General features: G+C 40.3%; 1 protein-coding gene across 1 annotated transcript; it reads right to left on the bottom strand.

Annotated features, from left to right (window-relative positions):
- Positions 1-275: 275 nt before the first annotated feature.
- SCCPDH (saccharopine dehydrogenase (putative)) lies at positions 276-16,420 on the bottom strand. Its single transcript, XM_075064213.1, has 13 exons — positions 16,115-16,420; positions 15,000-15,112; positions 13,910-13,990; positions 10,626-10,755; positions 9,328-9,377; positions 8,697-8,827; positions 7,971-8,088; positions 5,774-5,893; positions 5,634-5,690; positions 5,087-5,198; positions 1,912-1,993; positions 442-901; positions 276-411 (listed from the first exon to the last, which is right to left on the bottom strand). Exons 1-12 carry the CDS (start codon positions 16,317-16,319, stop codon positions 796-798), a joined length of 1,305 nt encoding a protein of 434 aa, XP_074920314.1. The 5' UTR covers positions 16,320-16,420; the 3' UTR covers positions 276-411; positions 442-795.
- Between the last annotated feature and the right edge of the window lie 3,927 nt (positions 16,421-20,347).

Genomic DNA, 20,347 nt, shown 5'->3' with positions numbered 1-20,347 from the left:
ATGAGTAAGATTTATACCATGAAGCATCTATCCTGATAGCTTCTGCGCTTACATAACATGTAAGTTAATTTGTTAGCATTTTTTGACCTGTATTAACTGTCTTTATCTTAATTACTCCATCTACTTCTAATATGTTTTTGTTTTTCAGTGCAACTCCTAGAAATAAGGAGTTGAATTTTCCTACTGTAAAGCCCATTACAACAAGTTACTGAGAATTACAAGAAATTGAAGTGTGATGTCTTTGTGCTGTTGTCATTGTGTATGGTTTGGTACTTATACAAACAAGTGGTCCCTTCCTCTAAATAGTCATAAGTAATGGCTTGATTAGCTAAGGCACTTGGTATCCAGACCCTTCTATGGTAAATGAGGTCATTTTGTAAATCCCTTGACTGACAACTTGATGTTTAGAACCTACTGTTATCTACCTGAAAAGCTCTCCACCTACTGCCCCAATCTACCACCATTCTGGAGTTCCAATACCTAGTAAAGTTCTATAGAGGATCAGACCTGAAACACACACATGCATCCCATTATAATTTTATATAAATATGAGCTGAAAGAGGTTAATTTTTGGCATCTAAATAGAAGCTGAAGCAGTAATTTCCTCTAATACTCCTAAAGCATGAGGTGGTGGTATCTCTCTGCAGCAGCTAGTTCACTAATGCCTACACAAAATGCTATAATCCTTTTTTAATGCCATTGTTAGCAATAATACAACTCATTTGTAAATATTTATTAGGTTTTTACATCTGAAGAAGCTTTTGGTACATTAGTTTGTGGAATTATTTTGAAACTTCAGGCTTCTGACTTGCTAATAACAGAGAATTCAATGCCACGTTTGTTCAGCTGATCAATCAGTTTTGTTTTAGAGAAAGCAGCTCCTGGAGTATATACGCCACCTCTGTTAAATGAATTATAAAACCATTAAAAGATGTACCACTAGATGATCACTGTGACATTTAAAATAAGAGAATTCAGTCCTCAAATTAGATGCATTTTACCTGACTACCAAAGATGACAACCATTTGTCCTAAATACAGTATTATGAATTAATTGAGAGAGGATTTTGGTGCCTGTAACAGGAGCTCCTGTGATGATGCAAGCTCATTTTAGGGATTTTACAGTCTAAGGACACAAACCTGCCCTTACGCCTGCCTTCATGGATGGACAGTCTTAACACAGGAGGCAGGGAAATCCTGCTGCATCAGGGGTCTTAGACTCAGGAGTAGCTCTTCAATGATTCCCTCTGCTTCTTGCTTTCCCAGGATCCTCTCTCTGTGATGATGCTAATCCCTCCATGAAGGCAGGGATCAGCAACAAGTTCTCTCACACACAGCTCTACCAGCATGGCCAGCCCTGAAGCATTTCAAAAGTAACTTTTATACAAAAAGATTGTTTGATATATTAATGGCCCAAATAACCAAAGGTTAATTTTAATTATGCTTCTCTTCTGCCCTATATGCAGCAGTGATTTTTTCTTCAACTACACCTCCTTTGTGCTAGCCAGAGAAGCAGCCCCAGGGCAGTAGGGGGAAGACTAAAAAGCTAAATTTAGCTATATGGACAATTAAGTCTTAACTTCATAAATATATAATTACAGAAGATATCAGAATAAGTATTTAAAAATACTTAATGTGAGAATTGGTTATTACAAATAATTATGCACTGGATTATAGAAAGCTTTGCTTGGCATGGGGTTTTTCCAGAACTTAATAAAGGTGGCTGATCTTGTCAAGACACAGCTCTTGTCAATCTCTCTTGAAACAAATTGGATAACTTGATACATAAGGAGCATGCCCTGTGTTTCCTGGATGTTCATTTTCCAGCTCCATTTTAAATGCACAAAGGACCAGGGGGTTAAAAAGAGCCCCTGAGTGCACACATACAGTACATAGGAAAATAAAGACTCACTGTTCAGGAAGAGAACTTGCATCCTTTAGCAGTGCTACACCTGCCTGAACCATTGCTATTGCTGTAGCAACATAGCCAGCATCTGCAAAAAAAGATGGATAATGGAGTAGATCTCTCTATTGAGCACCAATATAGTCTGACACAGCTCGTTGAAAACTGATGGAATATAGAGCCAAGAGTATTAACCTAACCCAGTCACTGTTCAACATGGATCAGGGTTTAGTAGCAAGAGACCTCTGCTTGTTTAGTACCAGGGGGGGAACATCATTTAATAAAAGGTTTAAAAGTATGTTTAAGATAGATAAAGGAAACAGTTAATACTTTGTTAAAATGAAAACCTTAAAGTATTTGAATTGTAATGTTTCTTTTCCCTTTAGCTGGAGACAATCTTTAAAAGAAAAATCCCTGTTTGGCAGGCAGACAGTAATAACTGACCTTTTGGGGGAGAAAAAGTTAGTTTAGAGACTGATGCTGCTGTTGAAGTCAGGTCCTATTTCATCAGTGTTTGGGATTCAGCTGGAGCTGTAGAGGGGGTGGTGTTATCTAGGTCCCACTCTCCAGCTAGGACATCCCTCAGGTCTCAGAAGACTGTGGGAGATGGCAGCCATGTGGTGAGGCTTGCTCTTAACCAATCTGTCTTGTCAAAGACCCATCCCCTCATTATTTTGTCCACGAATTAGGCCTAACTTTGGTTCACTGATTTCTGGTTCCACACTTCTTGTTTAGCAGGCCTGATCTTAACACGGTCCTTGAGTTATATCAGTTGATCCTTTTCTTTGTACTAATTCCATCTGTCTCCCTTTTGCAACTTCTCCTATCAACATTTATTACTGTAAATTATTTTGACACTTATGGGCTTTTATGTACATTTTACAGCTGAGCTCAATTAGTCTTGTAATAAGTGGGCCTACAACTTTTCCCTATCACTAAGACTGAAATCTAGGTGACTGTCTTGACTACAGGCCCACCTCCATGGACCACCAGTCTCCCTCCTTGCAGGCCCCTATACAGAGACTAAGCTTCCCAGGATGAGCACATGGCACACAGACCATATTTAAGATCAAGGGCCTCTGCACAGCCATGTGCAATAAGGACTTGTGTGTTCGTTCTCTTTCCTGCAAAAGGCGAGAATAGACTCAGGGAAGGTACATCTCAGTTCTTTTCAAAGATTTGGAACTCTGGGCTGCAAAGAAATTACTTAGCTAAACCTCTGTTCCTTGCTTTCCTCCCAAGTTGTCCCCAAAGAAGTTAAACTAGAAGCCCAGAGTGACCGTAGGCCAGCTGGGCCCTGGTATCCACATCCCAAGTAAGGGCATCAGACAAGATGTCTGTACCTAGGAATGAGCCCTGGACTCCTTTACTGGTATCCACATCCCAAGTAAGGGCATCAGACAAGATGTCTGAACCTAGGAATGAGCCCTGGACTCCTTTACTGTCAACCACAGTCAACTTAGAAATATATGGGTCCCAGCAATTGGCTCCAATTACAACAGACTGGTAACTATACCGTGATGTCAATTTGTAAATCACAAAAATATCATGAAAGTACTCTCTCTTCATATCACTTTTAGCTAGGAAGTGAGACTAATATCAGAAACTGAATAAATTTACATAAAGTAGTACTGTTGTAATAATTAGGCCTATAAATATACCTTAATGGTGAACTCAACTGTGACATATGAGTAAAAGTTCATACAATGTCACAATAAGCCATAAACAACATATACTGATGGGAAAAGATGCAAAAAGGCTTAGTGATATAACTCAAGGGTGGTATTAATATCATGCCTGGTGAACATCAGAAGGGTGGGACTGAAAATCAAAATTTATTGTACTGGAAGTAGGCCTAACTAGTGGACAATGAGGGGAGGGGTTATTCCACCCACCACTCCTTTTTTGGAGGGGGAAGGGGAAATAAAGAAGCAGCCAACAACAGCTGCAGAGAGACTTAGCATCATGGCTTCCACCCCCGCTGCCTCATGGGACACCAGGATCTGCCATAACACACAACTAGGCCTTCATCTTCCTGCTCCAGAAAGGGACCCAGATAACACCACCTCCACCTGCTTCCTCACTTCATCCACCACCTGAGATAAGAGACTCTCTTTTACAAACACTCTGTGTGTCCTTTTCCTTTCCCTTCTTATATCTTGTCTATTCCTCTCCTTTTTCCTTCTGTCTAATAAGAGTCTGGTATAAACCGTATTTTGCAGCACTGCTGTAAGATTGTAACCAAGAGGCAGTTAAAACCTGTACAAGTTTGCTGGGTCTTAGAGTGGCCGATAAAACCACGTGCAATAGTATTTTTTCAGTAGTGAGGATGGAAGTGAGTCAACACCAGTGCAAAGCTGCATTTTCAATTTTTTACAGTTATTTTGTTTCCCCTTTTGTATATCTTATTTTGTTTTTTAGGAAAAGGGATTGGATTTAAGAACAGGAACTGCTCCAGCCCAACTAACTTCCACCCCACCCTCTCAAGACATTTACTACTACCTAAACACCATCAACTGGGGATGGGAGCATCCTTTTTAAAAAAAATTTCCAGCTAGAGGGAAAGGGAGCAAGGCATGCTGTTAAAATAAAAGCATTAACTTTTTTTTTTTTTTCTCTTTTTTCTATACTTTAATCCTTTATTAATGATGTGTTTGCCATGATGCTAAGCAGGTTAAGGTCTCTCTACACCAAACCCTCAACATTGTTTAACATTAGACATTGATGGGGTCATAACACCTTTAACTCTTTGTGCCTATTACATTCCATCAAAATTAACAGCAGTACATAGGCACTCTTCTCAAAAATTATGGAAAAGTAGCTTGGTAGTAGTAATGGCTGCTTTTAGCTTTGGAACAACAACAGAGTGAGATGCAATTAGTATTGAAATTCCAGGTTGCTACAGGAAATGGAAGTCCTCCGTAAGTTAAGGCAGTAAGCTAATTTTTTTTAATCGTAATAGTGCTATTTACATCTGGTGGGTTCATTTCCCCAGTTTAACTTCTTGCTTATATAACACCCACAAGCGGATTTCCTTCCAACATCACTGCCTCTTTATAACAGCTGGCAACTATACAGTGGCTTCCAGCTATATTCAAATACTCTTTACAATGCTAAAAATAATGGTCAGTAGAAGAGGGGTACATGACAAACAGCTGACTTTAAAATATTCTGGCTTCTTTACCTGGTCCTTTCACTTGGGTGCAGATTTTTACATTTGGTTTGCCCTGTTGTGGATCTTGGCCCTCGCAGTACCCTTCACCAAAAAATGTCATTGTAAAAGATGATCCATCTATCTGCAATGCAGAAGACAAGTAGTACATTCATTTACAGAGTATCCATCTCTTTGTGTAATACAACAATGTGTGTCTAGCAAGTGTACTTCACTTTTTATACCTTTGCATAACAATATATATTGCACCAAGAACTTTTCCAGTCTCTCAGCCCAGATTAACTGACTTGGGTTAAAAATAGCAGTGTAGATATTTGGGCTCTAAAACCCTCCTTGCAAGATTTAAGAGCCAAGGCTCCAGCCCGAATGTCTACCCTGCAATTTTTAGCCCCAAGAGCTCAAGTCAGTTAACTCAGGCACTGAGAGTTTCTACCACGAGGTTTTTATTGCAGTATAGACACACCCCTAAGTGGCAGACTCTAGACTTTTGCGCTGTAATTTGCATAATAAAAGCAAACACCAAAATGCTGTATAACTGTGGAAGAAAGAATTAAATTACCTGCTTTTGTGTTGGTCCTTTCTTTGTAAAACGTCCACAAGAGAAAAGTTCTGGGTACTACAAAAGAAAACCCAAAACTAAATTAGAAAAAGCAACTGGCCAGCATTCTGAAATGTTAAAAAATGAAAAACAATACTTACTTTTGTCAGGAGATTTCTTCCGAAGCTAAACTTCACGAGAAGAAAAAATAAAAGGCCAGCAAACATCAGCTTAATAACAGATGCAATACCACCCACCGTTGCATAAGCTGCATACTGCACCTAATACAGGAACACAAAATGATAAGTTTTCAGTAAAAGATTTACGTAACAATTACTTGCTTCTCAGCTCTTATCTAAGATCCAAAAAAACTATTCCACTGTGCTGATGTCAAAAGATATTCCACGCAGAAAGATTCTGAAGACTCTTCAAACAACTTTTAGGATTGGTCTACTCTACAAAGTCAGGTCACTTAAGTACTACACATCACCCAAGGCTGTGAAAAATTTCATGTTATGCAAGATAGTGAAGGTTCCCTAAGTCTTGGTATAGATACTGCTAGGTCAATAGAAAAAATTTTTCCATTGACCTAATTACAGCTTCTCAGAGACGTGGATTTAACACAGCAACAGAAGGACCCATTCCATCGCTTTACAAAGTATCTACGCTAGAAACACTGCAGCTGTGCTGTTTCTGATATACAGATACACTCAGTTCCAACCATCTCTGACTAATGCTGCATTTTCAGTATTCACAGTGAGTAGAAAAAATAAGGGGAGAATAAGTATAATTTTGTGGTACAAGCTGTAGAGGGGGAATATGGTAAACAAGAGAACAGTGCAAAACAAATTGTAAGCCAGATTCATATTACTTTTCTTCCTCCTTTAAAACTACATTTCCCATCTTTTTTTGCCTCAACACAAGCAAAACTAACTTTGTTTTAAATGATTCAGGAGACTGCTGAAAAAAATGTGTAAAAGCTCAGTACCCACGCACTGTGAACATAGAGCATTTCTCACATTGATGCTGCCCTCAATCTGCTCACCCAAATCCCGCAGACATCAATAAAAACACCAGGTGCAGATCAAAAGTGGCATTACCCCTTGATCACAATCTACTTGCTATGCTACACAGACCTGGCAGTTTGGGGGGCGGGGAGTAGGGAATGAAATAATAGTATTCCTTAATGCACATAGGAAACCATTAGAAGATATTAAACTAGAAAAGAGGCTATTTTTAAGAGTGGTTGATGCTGTAAGTAAGGTTAAAATAATGAAGGCCAATGCATAGTATGGATCAATATCTTATCTAAACATGTTTAGAATGGTGCAGAATCACATGGAATGAGCTAGAGTCGAAATTTGTTATATTTTATGTTTGTAATAACGGGCCAACTGCCTAAACCTCTGGACATAAATTACATCATTATTAGAATGAAAATTATTAACTATATATACTTCCAACACTTGGTTATGTCCAAAAAACCAACAGAAATAAACTTAAAATTGCCCCAATACTTCTCTGAAGAGCATAAACAATATTCTAACACAACTGCTTCACCCAGTCTCGTAAGTGAAACACACCTCAGCCTTCCTTCAGCAAAAACCTGAAGAAGTAGATGAACATTACCCAACTTTCCAAAGTGAGCGAACACCTACTCTGATGAACTGACGAGAGAGACAAGTTCCAAGGTCAAGAACTTCTTATGAGAAAACTCTTCCCACAAACTTTGAGTTTAAGAACTTGTTCATCTCTCTCTCTCATCTGTATGGAAGGTATGTAAAGAGAAGCATTCTCAGATAGCCATGGTGCAGACTTTATAGAGATTTATAGATTAAACTGTATGTTAAACTGCGCTCAAAGGCAAAGAGGAGGCCATTGCAGCATACAGAGTTCTTGTTTTATATACAGTACAACATGGCTCACAACACTAAGATGACAAGCTGCATAGAGTGTGTTAAGTAGTTTAGCCTACAGTTGACAAGACTCATGAAGAAATGGTATTAGATCCACACCTGAAAGATGGTACCCAGCTAGCAAAGCACAGACTGCAGAGTGGGGAGGGGTAAAACAAAACAAAACAAAACAAAAAACTAGGACACCACTGCCAGCTGAGATTCTAGGAGCAAATGAGTCTCCCACAAGATCCCCCAACTATTAACTTCTTTGATTGAAGCTCAGTAAGGCAAAAGACAATGCATTTGTCCCTTCTCTAGCAAACCTAAATCTGTAGCCAGTCTAGTCTGAAGATAGTTGATTTGGAGAAAAAAAAAAACTGAAGAGATGCTTTCACACCACTGGAAGTGCTACAAGGAACACAACAGAACACTGATTTTATAAATATAAAAACAAACTTACAGGTGTTTCTTGCAAATGTGTGTGCAAGTACCGTTGAGTTCGTTTCACAACAGAGACGTCTGATCCCATGAATGGAATGCAATACTCTTTGAATTCCTGACTGTAAAACACTAGTCCTCTGAAGGCAAAAGAAACATTCCTTAATATTTTCCTTCACTTACAGTAATGTCACCTGTATAGCTATTCTTTTCAAAAACTTAGCAAGCTTTAAAAGTGACTTACAATTGTAACAACTTGGACAAAAATAGAGCTTTTTCCATAAGCATTTTAATTTCTCTTTCCTTTGGATTTAAGTAATAAATAATCCAGAAACCTGAGCCAAATTCATCCCTACCACAAACCAAAGTCAATTGCATTACCGAGGGATGAATTGGACTTACTGCCTGTACAACATTTTGTCCTTCCATAGCAGTAAGAGCTTTTAAAATGCGATTGTTTAAGTCAGTAAATCTAGGATCAAAAGGTGCTCATAATAGTTTCTCTAATAAAGCTTTCAGTACAGCTGATGTTACCAAAAAACAAACAAACAAACAGTTGATGCATTTTCCCCTTATCTTGAAATATCAGATACATTAAGCCTTTATTTAAACAAGTTATTTGTCCAATTATACCAGACAGGAAACATTCCTTCTTTTAGAAATATATATTAAAAAAATATAATTATAAAGCTCTAGGGGAAAGAGATTAAAACAAAACAAAATTCTAGTTTTGTAAAATTTCTCTTGCCTTCTTTTTTGTTTTGCACCAATGATTGGGAGAGGTTTGTGTCCTATCTGCTTCCGAAGCTTCCTCAAATTATCTTGATCTGCAAGGCCATGAATAGCTGACTTCCAGGTTCCATCATGGATACTGTAACCCTAGTGAAATACCACAAAACTGTAACTACTCCAGTATCTAAAATCCTGACCTAATGTTTAATCCAGCCTGGGGAAACTCTTTCCTTATTACTACTTTTAACATTTCTCATACTATGTCTACATGCACAACCAGCTGCATTAAAAAAGTATACTGGGCACTGGCCTACTGACAGCAGCTCATGTTGTTATGTTTTCATACATTTTCCACGTTTTCCCCACCACTCTTTACAAATAAGCCTTGCTATGATAGATGTTTTTAATCAAAAGACTAGTTATCAGTTACATCGAGACCAATAAGGGCTGGCATCTAGCTTGTTCCATGGTCCGATATAGCTTCATAGCAGTTTTGCAAAGCTGCGACAAAGGATATGATATTTTGATTATGGGTAAAAAAATATTTATTTGGTTAGCTGCTGTCTCACAAGCTTTGTAATTTTCACATTATGTATGCTTGTGGCTAATAAGTATGCAATTTTAGAAGACAATATAAACAAACTAACCTCAGGTCCAGATTTCACAGTCAGGAAACTTTCAACTGCAGTTAGGTTACCTTTAATGGGGAAAAAAAATAGCATATGCAGTCATACAGCAGTGAACTAGATAGTAGTTCACCCACTGAGGGACACATCCAGACAGACTGTCAGAGGACTGACATCACTAGCAGAGGAGGAAGAGTAAAGTAAGACTCCAGTACTGAAATAGTTTATTTTCCTTGGAGATAAAGTAAGATTGTAAGCCAAGGTTATTTTATTCACATTGAGTACCACAGGCAAAGTGCTTTTATCAGAGTGTATGATATCCTCACTCATGAGCTGCCATCCTTGTTTTATATATATATATATATATATATATATATATATATATATATATATATATAAAAGGACAGCTCAGTAATTAAAGAAAAAAAGGGAAAAGACAACATCAAGGCCCAAAGCATTTTTCACCTTTGCTTTGACATTAAGCATTATGTAGGCTATTGACATTTAGAGATGAAGTCACAAAATTTGGTAGCCCTTTTGAGTGCCATACTATAAATCAACTTGTTCCACAATGAAAGGTATTCAGTATACTAAATGCAATTCTACTGGACACAGAATCCATAATTGAGAGTGGGGTCAAGTTACAGCTGAAATTAGTTTAATCATTTCAGTCTAGCTTCTACACATTTGTCCTTCTTAAAGACAAAATAGTAACAATAGGACACTGACAGAACGACAGAGTATATTATGGCTCCAACATCTACTACTGTCTCTCTCATAAGCAATAAATAAGGCTGCCATTGTATCACAGAGGTCATGGAATCCGTGACTTCCAGAGACCTCCGTGACATTTTCTGCCCTGGGGCTGGAACTGTCAGCAAGCAACCCAGCAGCTCTCAGCCACTGCTGGCAGGCCCCCAGCAGCTCCTAATGATCAGATAATAAGCGGACACCAGAGTTCCCAGCTTCAGTGAGCAACAGGGGGACCCCCACAGCTGCCCAGCCACAGTGGGCAAGACCCCCCCCAGCAGCTGCCCAGATGCTGCGAGGGGGGCCCAAGGGGACACCAGAGCTCCCAGCCACTGTGGGTGCTGGACCCTTCTCCCTCCCCATTTTGTCAGGGATATGTTTAGTACAAATCACAGACAGGTCAGAGGCTTCCGTGGATTTTTGTTTATTGTCTGTGATTTGTACTAAAGATATCCATGACAAAAATCTGAGCCTTAGCAATAAACACACGACAAACAAACCAGGATCAAGGATTGTGACTCTCAGCCCAACATAACTATCAAGATAAAGGTCACACTTAGATAAATCACCTTTCAAATTGTCTCTGGTGTATAAGACTCCCATATCTGCTGGAATAGAGTCAAAGCCACAGCTTCCAACGACATATACCCCCTTTTCTGCAGCTTTATCATTGTATTTCAGATACATTCCTTCCAGAAACTGAAAAATATTAAATACAAACATTTTAAGATGAATAATCCTGAACTGTGGTTTAATCTGAACTTCAAGGAAACATGCTAAATTAACTAATTCTAACTTTACCCATAACACAGAGGAAACTTCCTCCTTTTCGGGTTCATTGAGAAGGGAGCCTTACATCAGCATGTGCGGGTCAAAAGACACTGCTGCTGAAAAACTTCCAGATCCGGCACATGGCCGCATGCACATCCACATTTGTAATACATATAGAGACTATCACTCATAGAAGTACGGTTTATATTCTAAATAAAATAAAAGCCTATTTATTCACAAAACTTCACATCATACACATATTGTCTATAACACAAGTCTCATCTGGTGGTATCAGTATAGCAGTAGACCACAAATTTATCTGTTTACAGTATTCAATGTTCTTTAGTCATAACATATTCACAGTATCTTTGTGTAAAGTATAAGACAGTCAAGATATGTATCTTATACATTGAAAACAAATAGCTCAACTGAAAAGGCACTCACACAGAAACACCTGAAATATTTTAAATCCGGTGTTTCAGTGAAAGTTATCTTTGTTCTCTTTCCTGTGGAAGATACAGTGTTACATTCTGGCCACCCCATATGGCCAGTGATTAATTCTGCATAATTATGATTTCCTCTTTTTCCTTTACACCAATACCATACAGAAAATTATGAGCCATTAAGAGCTAATATCACCAACCAACAGAACATTTTATAATTTTGAATTATAGAATCATGGGACTGGAAAGGGCCTTGAGAAGTCTTCTAATCCAATCTCCTGACCCAAGTATTATCAGACTATCCCTGACAGGTGTTTGTCTAACCTGCTCTTAAAAATCTCCAATGACAGAGATTCTACAACCTCCCTAGGCAATTTATTCCAGTCCTAAACTACCATGACAGCTAGTGATTTTTTTCAAGTGAGATTTTAAACCCCAATCCAGCAAAACATTGAATCATGTGTTTAACTGTAAGCACAAGAGTAGTCCTGTTGAAGTAAATGGAACGATTAATGTGCTTAACTTTAAGCACACACCTAAATGTTCTGTTGGATCGGGGCCTAAAATCTCACTAAATTATTTTTTTTTTAAAGCATCATTACAGACAGAACTGTACAAACTATAATTTATTTTAAGGGAGCTGAACAAGACAGCAAAAAAATCAACCTTTAATATTTACTTATGTATCCTCTGTGAACGTACACCCGATCAGTCATATTTCACATTTATATAGCATCTTTATCACCTCCAAGTTCTGGAAAAGTATATACACGTACTGAGTCACTGAAATGCAGACGCTGGCATCTTCCAGGCACATACAGTAACTCCTCATTTAACATCGTCCCCATTAACGTTGTTTCATTGCTGATCAATTAGAGAACATGCTCGTTGCGCAATGCTCCCTTATAACATCTTTTGGCGGCCACCTGCTTTGTCCACTGCTTGCAGAAAGAGCAGCCTGTTGGAGCTAGCTGGTGGGGGCTTGGAACTAGGGTAGACTGGCAGCCCCGCATCAGCTCCTTGCTCCCCTAAGTTCCCTATGCAGCAGCCACCGAGCAGACTATCAATTGCCAGTTCAGCTGTCCCTCCCCCCACTGCCACGTGCTGCTCCTGCACTCTGCCTTGGATCTGCTCCCAGGAGCCTCCTGCTTGCTGTGCAGGGGGGAGACGAAGGGGGCTAATGTCAGGGGATCCCCCTCGCCCCTATTCCTGCCCCCCGCTTTCCCCATCTCCTTAGAGCAGGGAGGACATGACAGGGCTCAGAATGGAAGGGGCTTGCTGCCAGCAGCTGCAGTCTTAACTTGCTGTTCTACTTAAAAAGGCAACATATTTAGAGTGGCGTTAGCATACTTAAAGGTGCAATGCGCATCTCTCACACAGCACACAGGGTCTCTCCTCCCTCCATTTGTGCTGCCTTGTAGACTGTGAGACTACATTAACAATGTGTTAACCCTTGAGGGCTCAGCTGAGTGCTAGTTCATCATTTAGCAGTAAGCCATTGCCTGAGAAATATCCCATCCTCTGACTTCACCACCTCAACCAAGCTTCACAAACATCATTGCTGTGTACAGTATTAAATTGTTTGTTTAAAACTTATACTGTGTATGTGTGTGTGTGTGTGTATATATATATATATATAAATATATAAATAAATGATAGATATATAGACAGTCAGATTTTGTCTGTGAAAAATATTTCCCTGGAACCTAACCCCCCCTCCCCATGTATATTAATTCTTACAGGGAAATTGGATTCGCTTAACGTCACATTTTTCAGAAACATAACTACAATGTTAAGCGAGGAGTTACTGTATTACGTTGCTCATTTGGGAGGCGAGGGAGGGAGCATTTTAATCAAGATCATCAGAGCAAATCCCTACTGTTAAAAATAGCGTACATGGAATGTTTAATGTGCACACACACGGCAGAAAGGAATTACATTTTAAAGGTCTCTTCTAAAATACGTCTATGAGTCAACTCTACCAAGATTTGAACCTGAATCTCCAGCGAGATGAGGTATTTCACATGTGTAACATAGACCACTAACCCATCCCATAGAAAAGTTACAATCTATATCTAGGGAACCTACCAAGAGAATGATATTTTACTAATTTTGAATTTTCAAGATTTCCCAAACAATTTAGCTAAAATCATTTCTGGAAGTAGAATTTAGCCTCCTAAGTCACTTGAGCACTTTTGAAAATTGTACCCAGTATTATTAATCAGCACTTATATAGTGCTATATGTATTCAAAGCATTTTATTCACTTGAACTAATCCTTTCAACACTTCTGTGAAGTAGGAAAACAAGTAGTTAATATTCCTATTTTATGGTTTGGAAAATAATGTAAAAGATGAAACCCCCAGATGACATCACAGTCAAGGTTGGGATTTAAAATTCATGAGTTCCTAATTTTCAGTCCCACACTGTTTCTAATGACTCTTGCTAAGAGTAAGAAAGGAAAACTAAGAACACATTTTAAAAAAACCACAGCTTAGAGACTGGAAAATATTTTTCCTGTTCAGAAATATCAGTGAGATCTAAAGATGTGACCCAAATATATTCAATAGAACTGTCTTTACTAAATTATTCATCTGATGTTTTCAAGCAATAATTCATTCATTTGTTCATGTCACATACCTGAGGTTCTCCACTGATGTCAACGCAACTTGTGCCATTCTCAACACAAGCTTTCACTACAGGTTCTCCAAAAAACCTGTACTATAAACAGAAAAGGAAGCTATTTATCTTACTTGGCAAATGTTCGATAAAAGCAAATATTTTACAGACAGTTTTGCTAAATGGAGCAAATTATCACAGTAGGTTGGGCATTACCACTTGTTAGGGAATACCAACAAAATGTAACAGAGTTTGCCCTATGCTGATCTAAAATTCCTGAACTCATTCTTTGGGGGAATTTAAAGGGATACCATCAACTTGAAATTTAATTGGTTATTTAAAAGACAAACACTTTGAAGTGGCTTCAGGCACTGCATCTATTTCAGATTCCTCAGCCAGTTTTTGTGGATTTACATTACATTTTTCAATTAAAATGTTCTCTCTTCTATTGCTGTGTTAGACTCACACAAACAACAAGGAAAATTAATTATACTGGGGAAACATTCAAATTCAATACACACCTAAAGTGCAGTAAGACAGAGAACAAATTGTTGGCTTTAATCTTTCAGGTGCAAACATCTGTGTGGTTAGTACTGTCTGAAAAATGTTATCTATTATAGTTGTCTGATTCTTAGTTATTGGTATCCCTTTAAAATTTCAGTTGCAGAATTCCCTCTGCCAACTCATCCACAGTAGATCAAAGGGCAAGAGCTGGAAGATAGGTGCTGCCAAGACATGTAGAATGAAGGAGTAGAGCACATGATAAATCTAAATTTGTTTTTAGTATTAATGCAAAACAATAATTAACTAGATTAAATTGCCTTTACTGGTTTTATTTTCTAAACAAAACATATGCAACTATGGTGCAATACTTCATGTGCAATAAGCAGCCATTCCAAATTTACTGTCCGAAGCAGCAGCATAATCTCATTAATATTTATTCCAGAAACGATTTTTTTTTTTAAAGAGTTTCACAGCTCGTGTTCTGATCTTAAAAGACCGCATACTCAGTTACTACAAGTTCACAGTATACCAAAGCCTTTCGTCTGTAACAGCATGTGAATTGCTTGTTTGCCCATTTTGTTTCTGAACTTAGAAGACTGATACTTACTGGGCCCACACAGTTGAGAACAACATCTGCCTGTTTAGCCATATCAGCAAGGGAGGATGGGTCACTGACATCACATAGTATTATGCCAACTTCTGACTTTAGCTCTGGCTTTCCTGAGAATCAAAGACTAAGTCTTAAAAGAGGAGCCCGGTACTATCAGCTTACTATCCTCATCAAATTTACTAGCTCTTTCTTTTAACTACAGTTCTTATTGTCTTATTTATGGTATGAATAGAAACAAGGATAGGAAGGAAATGGGATGCTTTTCCAGCACATTAACAAACTAGGACTTTTCCCTCCATTTTGTGGGGCAGAGAAGGATTAAACCCCAGTGGTGTCAGAGGTAAACATCAGCAACATCCTATGCAACCTCTCAACAGCTGCAAGGGATCTTGGCCTGATTAATAGGACCAGGAGACTCTGACTATTATTATGAATAATAATTGCTATCACAGTTGCTGTTCAAGGTCCCAAACACAAATTACAAGGCCACTCCACTACAGCAGAGCTGCCCAAGTCTTACTGACGGCTCAGCAGCCTGCGGAGACCAGATCCCCACTCCATTCACAGGCTCTTGAAGGAGGGCTCCCCCAACATTCGTGCCCAGTTGCCCCTTCTATCCAAAATGTTAGGAGGTAAAGGAGAGTGAAACAGGAAAAAGAGCTCTTAAGGCCCCAGCCACAGGTGGAGAGGGGCACAGGACACTGCTATCTGCGGGGGGAAGGGGGGGGGGAGTGGCATAGACGTCCCTATAGGGAGTGCTGCTATGCCCACCGAGGCGGGGGGATTGGGTAGGGCTAGGCCATGGGTGGGCCTTAAAGGAAATGCAGCCAGAATGCTGGGCAGTGCAATGGGGGGGTGCTGATATCACCACAGGAAGATGGGGGACCCAGGCAGGCAATTGGGGGAGGGGGGAGGCCAAGCAGGGCCATAGGGGGGACGGGGCTCAGGGGGCGGGTGCTGCTATCACCACAGGGAGACGGGGTGACCGGCCAAGGCGATGGGGGAGTTGCTATCACCACAGGGGGAGGGAACCCGGGCAGGGATATGGGGGGGCGAGAGCCGGGTCCCCCGTTTTTTAGCCCCTGTCAGGCTCGGCCCTCCTCTTCCTTTACCCAGCCTCTCCGCCGCCCTGTCCAACACCCCTTGCAGCTTGTCCCGACTCCTGCCGGCCACGGCCCAGCGCAGCGAGCCCCGCAGTTCAGCCCCGGCCGCCACCCGCGCCACCTCCTCCGCCACGAAGTGGCCCGTGAAGCCCGAGGCCCCGAACACCACCAGCTCGTAGGGCCTCCCGGCCGCCGCCCCGCCGCGGGTCGCCATGGAGACAGAGCGCGCACGACCGGCTGAACGCGGCGCGAGCTGCCGCAGGACTAGTAGCGGTGGGCGCGGGACTCCACCCAGCCCCTGAAAAGGAATCACGTGACCGCGCCTGCCCACTGCAGCCCCGCCCCTCTCCCCAGCTGCTCACGACCGCAGCACCGAAGCGCGCCCACGCGCGGCCGCGCGGCCGCCGAGACCGCTGCGGGCACCGAGCAGGCAGCAGGGGTGGGGACCCGTCCCCCCCCATAGAAGCAAACTGACTTTTTTTGCTCAGCGGAGTTGAGTAGAGATTGGGCAGGGCTCCCTTACGAGTTGTGCCGTGGTTTGCAAACAAGTTTTAGAGAGAGATGATTGTTAAAATGCGTTTGCCAAACAATCTGCCTTGCAGCGACCGCAGGCTGCATAATTGGAAACAAAATTAGGTGAAAACTGAGGCCCCAACGTTTGCAAAGAGGAACTGCCCCACAAAGGAGTGCAACAATTGCAGGCAGAGCAATGCCCAAAATGACTGAATACCACAGCATTTGCTAAAGGCAGCATAAGGTCCTGTGGCCAATAGAGAGCTCCTTGCGGGCTTAACGACTGCATTGATTTCAGGCAAAATTAAAAGTGTCTTTTTCAAAAATAAGATTATCCCCCTGAAAACAAATTCAATCACTATACATTTAAAATAGGATCCATTTCTGCCGCTCCTCTAGCCCAGTTCAGTACATGGAGGAGCAACTAGAAAAGTGACCCTATTCGAAGTATTATAAAAACATGCAAAAGAAAATAGTCAAGCAAAGTGGCTGCTCAAACTGTAGGCACAATAATCTCAATTTCAGTAGCTTTATTATTAAGAGGAAGGATGACTTCCTGTTTGAGTGCCTGATCTTGCATCACTGAGAACAATTTTCATCCTAGCTAGAGCAGAGACTGAGGAGATCTAGTGGATAGGCCCAGCTATGCCACAGGGTTACTAGAGGACTGGAGTGAACCCGAAGGCCTGAGTGACCTCTCTTACTGTCTAGCTACAATCTGCGCACATCATATGATTATTTCTTATTACATCTTGCCCAGCTTACCCCACTTACTTGTCTCATCCACCTTTTATGTCTTGTCTTTTAAACTGTAAACACTTTAGGGCAGGCAATGTTATTTACGTTTGTACAGTGCATAGAACAATGTGGCCTGTCTTAGGCAATATAAATGTTAAATGATCAGCCTGGCTCTAACACTGACTCTTCAGTACGACATAGGGTTGCCAACATGGTATTTCAATAATAAGGAATTGTATTCTTAGCACCCCGCCCAATCATTATAATTATTAATAATAATACTACACAGTACTCACCAGCAGGGCCAATCGGGGGGAGGCGTGTGTACCAGGAGGGCCATTTGGCCTGGGCCTCAAGCTCAAAGGGGGCCTCAAAGGAATTGCTTCAAGAAATACTTGAACTTGGACTCTCTGGGGTGTTTCATAATACCACAATTGTATTGCGTATTTTTGTCAGTTTGCCTTCATTAGTGGCTTCAGATGAACCCACTTTCAACGTGTTGAAGCAGGTAAAGAACTATCACTGTTCAACTATGGAACAAGACCATTTGAATAGGCTCACTATGCTTAATATCAACTGTTACATTGCATGAAAGCTAGATTTTTCCTCAATAATTAGTGCATTTGCACAGAAAAAAGCTAGAAAATCATTTGTTAAATAAAAAAATATTCAAATTATGTCTCCTTTTTGTTGGTGCCTTATTTTGTTTTCATGTGTTGTCGTTTTTTATTTTTATTATGGCTAGAGGCCTCACAAGCTGGAAGTAGACTGGGCCTCTCTGGACCTCTGAAAAGGCCTTCTCACTGATATTCACCAGAGGTATTTCTTGCTGCTTTTTTAGCATGCAGCAGCTCCTGATCTTGTTGTACAAAAATGAAAAAATAAGGGACATCTCGTTATAAGGGATTGTTGGCAATCCTAAAAGACACAGTCTTTCTGCTCAGTTTCCATATCTAAAATGGGGATTATAATACCTAACTCTTAGGAGAGTTGTGTGTATTAATTTATATTTGTAAAGTGCTTTCACCATCTAAAGAATGCTAATTATTATTCACGTAAAGCACTTTAGGATCCTTGGATGGAAGGCACTATAGCTGTTCAAAATATTGTTATTATTCCAAGGAGAAAACTTTGGCTTCCTGGAATTAAAGTTTAAAAAAAAGAAAGAAAGAAATCCTCTCTCTTTTCAGAAAAAATATTAAGAAACAGTTGGAATTTTATCTAGAAACAAAAAACATGGAAAGTTCAGACATTTGAAATTAAAGTTCCCCTTAAAAAAAGAATAAAGAGACTCTGGAAACATATTGTTAGGCCTGAATAAAGATATAGCAGACAAAACCAGGTATGCCAACCTGACCAACGTCAGGCTAACAAAGGTTTGTGGGTAATCCCTGAGTGGAAAAGAACTAAGAAGCAGCATGTCTCACGAAGCGCTGGGAAAAAGTAAGATAAGAGAGAAGCTGCATTCCTGGCACAGTACCAGATGTGCTGTGTTAGAAGCAGCCCCTTTGAAGAATTGATAAGAACTCTAGCTTCCCAGCCTCCTGGTTTACACTCCCTGGTTTTGTTCTTTGTTTGTTTTTAACTCCCCTACATTTCTAACTTTAGGCATGCAAGTATACTAAAGGTGTCTAGTTTCTAGTTGTGAAATAAAGGGGGTGGGTTGCTCAAGTGAATAATTTATGACGCGACGGAACTGTCTATATAGGCTTATACTAAGACGTAAAGAGCAGGCTGGTTCTCTCGGGAGACAAGCTGCTCTCTATTGATGCGTGCACTTGTCAATAAAGAGCTTTTGATCGGACCTTGCTGGTGTTGCCTGTCTCTCTTGCGGTCAGACAACGAACTTTGCCGTCTGGGTTAGAGTCCCTGACAATATCACTAAGATACATTTCTTGGTTGACTGACTTCAGATAAATATAAGTATACTCGCCAAATTTATTTATTTATTGGAATTTTAATTTCCAAACTTTTAAATTTTTTCATTTTGGAGAGACTTAAAATGGTCTTTCCTTCGATTTTTTTTTCCAACCTGAACTATAGGAATCATCTCAAAAAAGATATACTGGCATTAGAAAAGATTCAGAGACGGGCAACTAAAATGATTAGGGGATTGGAATGGGGTCCATATGAGGAAAGATTAAAGAGGCTAGAACTTTTCAGCTTGGAAAAGAGGAGACTAATGGGGAATATGATAGAGGTATATAAAATCATGAGTGGTGTGGAGAAAGTGAATAAGGAAAAGTTATTTACTTGTTCCCATAATATAAGAACTAGGGCCACCAAATGAAATTAATGGGCAGCAGTTTTAAAACAAATAAAAGGAAGTTCTTCACACGGCACACAGTCAATCTGTGGAACTCCTTGCCTGAGAAGGTTGTGAAGGCTAGGACTATAACCAGGTTTAAAAAAGAACTAGATAAATTAATGAAGGTTAAGTCCATTAATGGCTATTAGCCAGGATGGGTAATGAATGATGTCCGTAGTGTCTGTTTATCAGAGGGTGGAGATGTATGGCAGGAGAGAGATCACTTGATCATTACCTGGTAAGTTCACTCCCTCTGGGGCACCTGGCATTAGCCACTGTCGGTAGACAGGATACTGGGCTGGATGGACCTTTGGTCTGACCCAGTATGGCTGTTCTTACGTTCTAGGAAAACAATTTTTTTGCCTCATGCTTCTTTACATTTTGAATTAATGTTTTTTTAGAAATGTTTACTGACAGAAGACTGCATGGAATTTGCAAGACACATAAGGGTTCTAGCACAGTTTGCAGGATATTGCTCTTCCTCACACTTCATCTCTCCCAGGCCACTCTTCCTCCCACCGGACACCAAAACAGCCCCTTGGCTCCCTCACTTCCATACTTTAATTCTCTGCCTGCCACTCCCAGGCAGAGTTTATAAAGTTCACCACAGGATAATGCATAGTTTATAAAAGTCTACACTGGGCATCAGCGATATACAGACTTCATAACATCCACAATGGGAC

The sequence above is a fragment of the Chelonoidis abingdonii genome, chromosome 3 (genome assembly GCF_003597395.2).
Source record: "Chelonoidis abingdonii isolate Lonesome George chromosome 3, CheloAbing_2.0, whole genome shotgun sequence".
NCBI classification, from domain to species: domain Eukaryota; kingdom Metazoa; phylum Chordata; order Testudines; family Testudinidae; genus Chelonoidis; species Chelonoidis abingdonii.
This window is presented reverse-complemented; position numbering and strand designations above follow the sequence as displayed.